Source organism: Linepithema humile, chromosome 8 (genome assembly GCF_040581485.1).
Source record: "Linepithema humile isolate Giens D197 chromosome 8, Lhum_UNIL_v1.0, whole genome shotgun sequence".
Taxonomy (NCBI): Eukaryota; Metazoa; Arthropoda; class Insecta; order Hymenoptera; family Formicidae; genus Linepithema; species Linepithema humile.
Window position 1 is genome coordinate 4,390,009 of NC_090135.1, and position 7,685 is coordinate 4,397,693.

General features: G+C 33.8%; 1 protein-coding gene across 1 annotated transcript; it reads right to left on the minus strand.

The window, feature by feature from the left end:
- Positions 1 to 374: 374 nt before the first annotated feature.
- LOC137001553 (uncharacterized) lies at positions 375 to 3,252 on the minus strand. The gene is made up of 3 exons (XM_067360610.1): positions 3,188 to 3,252; positions 2,850 to 3,106; positions 375 to 885 (listed from the first exon to the last, which is right to left on the minus strand). The coding sequence occupies exons 1-3, from the start codon at positions 3,195 to 3,197 to the stop codon at positions 505 to 507; spliced, it is 648 nt and encodes a 215-aa protein (XP_067216711.1). The 5' UTR covers positions 3,198 to 3,252; the 3' UTR covers positions 375 to 504.
- Between the last annotated feature and the right edge of the window lie 4,433 nt (positions 3,253 to 7,685).

Sequence of the window (7,685 nt, forward strand, 5' to 3'; positions counted from 1 at the left end):
TTTATTTTATTACATAAGTTTTTTTTTATTATAATCTTATTCTAAAGTATTATGTAACTATTATATAGAATATTTAATATATATTAGTAATATTAATAATAAAAATAAAATTTTTATAAATAATATATATTAAATATTTTATATAATAGTTACATAATACTTTAGAATAAGATTATAATAAAAAAAACTTATGTAATAAAATAAAATAAAATAAATACATATAATTGAAACATTATATGTATTTATTTTATTTTATTTTATTACATAAGTTTTTTTTATTATAATCTTATTCTAAAGTATTATGTAACTATTATATAGAATATTTAATATATATTATTTATAAAAATTTTATTTTTATTAAGGGGTTACACCACTTTAAAACATCAACATCGCCATTTTGTAAAAAAAAAAAAAAATTTTTGTGTATAATAGTAAACTTAAAATAATAAACTTAAAAATTGGCAAAAATGGCGTTGATTTTTAAGTTTAAAGTGGTGTAACTCTTTAATAAGGCCCGTATGATGCGGGCGGCGCAGGAACGTATCCGGATGCGGGAGGTGCGAGAACGTATCCGGATGCGGGAGGTGCGGGCATGTACCCTGGCGGCGGTGCGGGAACGTATCCGGATGCGGGAGGTGCGGGTATGTACCCTGGCGGCGGTGCGGGAACGTATCCCGATGCGGGAGGTGCGGGCATGTACCCTAGCGGCGGCAGGGAAGGAATGTATGCTGTTGGTGCGGGGGGCACGGGCACAAATATCGGTGCAGGAGGCACGGGCACATAGGCCGTGCTTTGATATCCCGTGTATGTTGGTGGCGGTACGCCACGCTTTCGCTGCCGCCGCCTCTCGCGGTTGACCGCCCGCCGCACCGCCTCATTAATGCGCTGAAAAAAGAAATTAAAATATTAAAAACAAAGTATTAGTGTTTTTATATGTATATATTAGAGTGGTTTTTATTAACTTTTGATTAAAATTGTTGTGTGTCGAAAGACCACAACGTAATAATTATAGGTTAATTAGGCAATAACAATAATAAACATTTAGAAGGCCATTAATCGAGGCCACTTCTCGAGAATCCTGTGACAAAAGTTATTTAATTATTAAACAATTAGGCGCTGACGCGAGCACTCGTTCTTAGAAGCCCGAGTGTCACTTGCGTCTAAAGTAGGTTAAACAGATCAGCATTTTGGTAACACAATGGATCGATATAGTTCAAGTCTCATTGTGTTCCGAATACTGATCCGTATAAATTAAGGCGGCACACAAGGCGCCGCGGGTTTTTATCAGCAAAGTTCCGGACGAAGCACGACACGTCGCGTACACGCGTAACCACGGTAGTACGGTCGCCGAATAAGTGAGGTGACAAGTGTAATAAGAAGATACCAAATAAAAGCTATTATATATATATATTCAGAAGTGCTTAATTATTTTACACTCTCCGAGCCAAAGCCCCCTTGACCAGCACGGCGAATCCCGAATCTATACGCAGCGCCTACCGCTACCATAGTAGGCGCAACAAAATTTTGTTTCGAATTCTTTCCACGGTACCTCTCAAAATATTTTTAATCCACAAAAACAATTCCTGCCAAATTTCAGCTCGATTGGACAACAGGAACCAGTGTCTGGTCCGTTAAAAAATTTTTTTTTTGTAATAAACTTTCTATACTATTAACATTGATTTTTAAAGTGTATTTTTTACAAAAATCAGTCTAAAGGACTTTAATTTTTTTTTTTTAACAAGTGTTTTGCTTTTCTGCATCGTTTGAGACCTTATACATTTCATTTTATCAATTAGAAGGAACTGTGTATAAATAATAAAAAAATAAAAATATAGTTATTGCATTTATTCATTGTTTAAACTGAAAAAAATTATCTGTGGGCTAAAAAAATTGTAGTAGTATATTTAGAGCCAAAAGAAGAATAAAAGAACATAATTATTATATAACATTAGTCAGAAAATTTATTTTTATAGACAAAATCTTTAAATTTTTATTCTTCTTTCGGCTCTAAACATACTATTACAACTTTTTTAACCCATACATTATTTTTTCCAGTTTAATCAATGAATAAATGCAATAACTATATTTTTATTTTTTTTATCAATTACACACAATTTCCCCTAATTGATAAAATGAAATGTATAAGGTCTCAAACAATGCAGAAAAGCAAGACACTTGTTAAAAAAAAAGAAAAGTCCTTTAGGCTGATTTTTGTAAAAAATACACTTTAAAAATCAATGTTGATAGTATAGAAAGTTTATTACAAGAAAAAAACATTTAACGAGCCAAGGGCACGGGTTTCCGTTGTCCGATCAAGTTGAAATTTGACAGGAATTATATTTTTGTGCATTGAAAACATTTTGAAAGGTATCGCAGAAAGAATTCCACACTCGGAAAATAAAAATCACCCTAAAATACATGCCTACATATAATATCATTTCTCATTGATATTTCCACTTTAAAAAAAATTACATTGAAACATACATGTGTGTATGCGCTCACATGTATGTTTTAATGTAATTTTTTTTAAAGTGGAAATAATGAGAAATAATATTTCAGCTTTAAAAAAAGATTGCATTATGCACACACACTCACGCGCGCGCGCGCACGCACGCACGCGATGCATACACTCACACCCACACCCAACACGCACACACACACACACACACACACACACACACACACACACACACACACACACACACACACACTCTCTCTCTCTCTCTCTCTCTCTCTCTCTCTCTCTCTCTCTCTCTCTCTCTCTCTCTCTCTCGCTCGCTCACTCACTCGCTCACTCACTCACTCACTCACGCACATGCAACATATTAAATTTTTTAAAATATACTAACTTTTTTCACATTTTGTTCTGCGTTCCTTTGTCCCATCGCTAGCGGCGACGTCGCCGCGGTCTTCGTCGACGGCAGCATCGATGTCGACGGCGGCATCGGTGTCGGTGTCGGTGTCGGCGTAGATGTCGATGTTGATGTCGACGTCGTCATCGGTATCGGCGACCTCATCGTCGTCGGTGTCGGCAGCCTCGTCGTCGTCGTCGCCCTTGTTATCATCCTCGTCGCCGTTTTCAATGGCAAACTGCCTTTGCTTCGTGCTGCAATGAAAATTATATATTATTTTATAATAATATATTTCTAAAAATGTTATTTTGCACTAAAAAAGTCAAAGTACTTACATCTCGGCATTGTTGCCTTCCGCTTTTTTTTAGTTGTTAGATGCTCGCTGCTCGCTGCTCGCTGCTCGCTGCTCGGTCGAAAGACAAATGAGAACTTTCAGACCGAATCTGAGGCCGTGCGCTGTTACCGTGCTCACTAATTTTGTTTGTAAATAATAAACATCACTCGACACTCTATGTATCAGTGTCGAACAAAAATGAGTCAAGAGCAAGCGAGATGATATATTGAAGACTTCCGAAATTTTTTCGCGCGAGGATTTCTTTATCTATCTTACGTATATATCTTACTATAAAAAATAAAATTTTTATATTTCACATTATTAATTGAGGGCCCAGATAAAAAAACTCGCCCAGCGCTCGAAATCCTGTAAAAGTATTGTCCAAACGTCTTACAACACGTACTCTGGGTCACCAATTTTAATAAAAAAATTTTGACGAGTAGTTTTCGTCCAATAAATTTTCTGTGCAAAATCATTTGACGCATTTCTCGGAATTTGCAGAGAAAAAATTTATAAAGTTAAACGCAAATGAATACGCACTATAAATACTCCTACTGTTAAAATTAATTCTAGTAATTTGTAGCAGCTCAACAGGAAACGCCTGGATTATCACGCTGGAGACTCGGGTTCGAGTACCTCACGGATTTTTTTTTCCTTTTTTTATATGAATTGTAGTGTTAAATACATTTTGTAAATACAAACGATATTTTTTTATTTATTGCTATTATTTTTTCATATGTGTAAATCCGAATTATTATAGAAGGAAGACGAAAGAAATAATTTTATAATTTAATTAATTTATATTCAATGATATGATACAATATGCATAGTTTGCATCACGTTTAAAAGAAAGTAGAACTATTTTTCCAAATGTTAATAAAGTATGTTTAAATAATTAATAAAACTAGCAATTAATAATTAATTAAATTATAAAATTATTTCTTTCGTCTTCCTTCAATAATAATTCGGATTTTCACATATTATGAAAAAATAAGAGCAATAAGTAAAAAAATATCGTTTGTATTTACAAAATGTATTTAACACTACAATTCATATAAAAAAAGGAAAAAAAAATCAGTGAGATATCCGAATCCGAATCTCCAGCGTGATAATCCAGACGTTTCCCGTTGAGCTATTACGAACTAAAATTAATTTCAGCAGTAGGAGCATTTACACTGCGCATACATTTGTGTTTAACTTTAAGAATTTTTTTTTCTGTAAATTCTGAGAAGTGCGTCGAATGGCTTCGCACACAAACTTTATTGGTCGAAAACTATTGGTCGTCAAAATTTTTTTATTAAAATCAGTGACCCACAGTACGTAATGTCTCCTTTCAGAGCATGAAAATTTTGAAAGTCGCAAAATTAATTATTTTTAAATATAGGCTTATAGAGAATGACGAGACGGAACTTTTTTCTATTAGCAGTTTTTTTGTTCGATGCTTATTTTTAATAATAAAAATTAAATACTGAAAAATTGTTATCCCCAAATTCAATAAGATTTTAAGATATAAATCGTCGTAACTTAGCCAAATTTTGTTGAAATTGTTTGAAATTCGGTATACGCATGCAGTATAGTCTAGCGATGCCTACAAAACAATAAAGAAGCTGAAAATCGCCTATTGTTTAATAATAATTAATTGCAAATTGAGGCCAGTCGGTACCACGTTTTTTTAGCTTTGCCGACAAAAAGTATTGAGAGAACTTGAAATTTGAAACAACTTCAAGTGAGACATTTGTTCCTCACCATTGAAGGAAGATTTCTGGAAATTTTCAGATTGATTCATTGAAAATTTGCGGAAATATGCATTTTATAAGAAAACATGTGACGCCGCTAATAATAGCTCCGTGAGCGCTGAGCACCATCAGGCAGCGTACTCGCCGTTCGGCTTTCCAGGACTCGATTTTATAATGATATTTTAAAACTTTAACTATTGTTATTTGTTAAATTACTATCGTCCTAGAGACCGCGTCTCTGGAGTGTATGTGAAATATTTCGAAATAATAATAATAAAAGTATTTAATTAAGGAACCGTATAAATAATAGTTCGTCATTTCCATATTTCGTGGTGAGTGGGCAATTGTTCAAATGTATAACCATTAAAAAATCATTATAAAATCGAGTTTTGGAAAGCCGAACAGCGAGTACGCTGCCTGATGGTGTTCAGCGCTCACGGAGCTATAATTAGCGGCGTCACATGTTTTCTTATAAAATGCATATTTCCGCAAATTTTCAATGAATCGATCTGAAAATTTCCAGAAATCTTCCTTCAATAGTGAGGAACAAATGTCTCACTGGAAGTTGTTTCAAATTTCAAGTTCCCTCGATACTTTTTGTCGGCAAAGCTAAAAAAACATGGTACCGACTGGCCTCAATTTGCAATTAATTATTATTAAACAATAGGCGATTTTCAGCTTCTTTATTGTTTTGTAGGCATCGCTAGACTATACTGCATGCGTATACCAAATTTCAAACAATTTCAACAAAATTTGGCTAAGTTACGACGATTTATATCTTAAAATCTTATTAAATTTGGGAATAACAATTTTTCAGTATTTAATTTTTATTATTAAAAATAAGCATCGAACAAAAAAACTGCAAATAGAAAAAAGTTCCGTCTCGTCATTCTCTATAAGCCAATATTTAAAAATAATTAATTTTGTGACTTTCAAAATTTTCATACTCTGAAATTTGGACAATACTTTTACAGGATTTCGAGCGCTGGGAGAGTTCTTTGATCCGGGCCCACAATTTTATCGATTAGAAAATAATTGTAATGGTTTAATAAGATTTTTACAATTATAAAATGACATGAAACATGATATATAAATCGGATAATTTTTAAAATAGCTTTGCTGCGCGGAGCAGAGACAGTGATGCCAGATTCTAGACACAAGAAGCACGAACGGAGGGGTAACCGCACCATGCGCGAGCATGTATATGGATACATGTTCGTGCTTCTTTTTTCTAGTCTAAAAAGTCTAGAATCAGGCATCGTTGACTCAGAGTCGCGCGGTGCTGTACAGGAAAAAAAAAAACAGTGAAAAGAATTGACCGTTACAACGTGTTGAACGTGTTAATTAAAAATTTTATATATTTTTTATTATATATTATTATTTATTATAAATAAATAAGTAAAATAAGTGAAAATGGGGCAAAAGTGCAATGAGAAACATCTGCGTCTTTTTGGTCGTAGACTTAGTTTAAAGGGAAAATGGTTTAAAAGGTCAGTATTTCCATCTCGAATATTATTCGCGCGCGCGCGCGCGCGTGTGTGTGTGTGTGTGTGTGTTTGTATTTGTAGAAGATGAGAATAATTGCAATTTTTGGCTCGATTTTCTAATAGATCTATTAGACCCTCCTTGCCGCTTGCATGCTAGCAACGAGTCGTCAACGTTAACACCGCACGTATCTAAGGCGACTCTGCTTCAAAAACGTCATTATCACAAATGCAATAAGATGATAAATATGAGACAATAGATACATAAAAAAATTTTAAATCATTACTTATTCTTATTGTTAGTCATTCTTCGATAGTGGAATATACCTACTGGGGAAATCATTTAAAAGAACGTCAATGATAGTAACAGGTGATGTGGAAATCTATTGTTATATTTATGATCTCATTGCATTTGTCATATGGATATTCATGAAGTTGGGTATCGTGTACCTTACTTTCGCACGTGTTAACGCGTTTGGCGACTTGTTGCTAGCATGCGAGCGGCAAGGAGGATCTAATAGATCTATCAGAAAATCGAGCCAAAAGTTGCAATTATTCTCATCTACAAACACACACACACACACACACACACACACACGCGCGCGCGCGCGCGCACACACACACACACACACACGCACGCACGCACGCACGCACGCACGCGCACACACACACACACACACACACACACACTGTATATGAAATTTATTAATTTATTTATATATTCTTGAAAAAAGTAAAACCTATATAATGTAAGAAAGTAGTCCTTTGCTTTTTTTTTTATAATTTAAAATTGTTCATTTACATACTTTCTTAATAGTAATTAGCGCTGTTTTTTTTTTTCAAAAATTTACAATACGTACTAACTTTTTACAAAATAGTAGTTAGTGCCAGAGGCGGTTTATTCGTGTGCTGGCTGAATATTTTATACCAGAGGCGATTTATTCGTGTGCTGGTTTTTTCAAAAATTGAATAGTAGTTAGTGCCAGAGGCGGTTTATTCGTGTGCTGGCTGAATATTTTATACCAGAGGCGATCTATTCGTGTGCTGGTTTTTTTTTAATTTGTAACCACATGCGCTTTAAGTAGGTAATTAATATTTCGAGGCATTTATGTTGTTAAAACATTAATTTTTTTTTACCAAATACTTAATTTCTAGTAATAAAAATTTATAAACAAAGGACTACATATTTTTTAAAGGTTTTACTTTTTTCAAGATTATGTGAAATGATTTAATAAATGTCATTTATAACAAGACTTTACAAAATAATAATCCATTTATT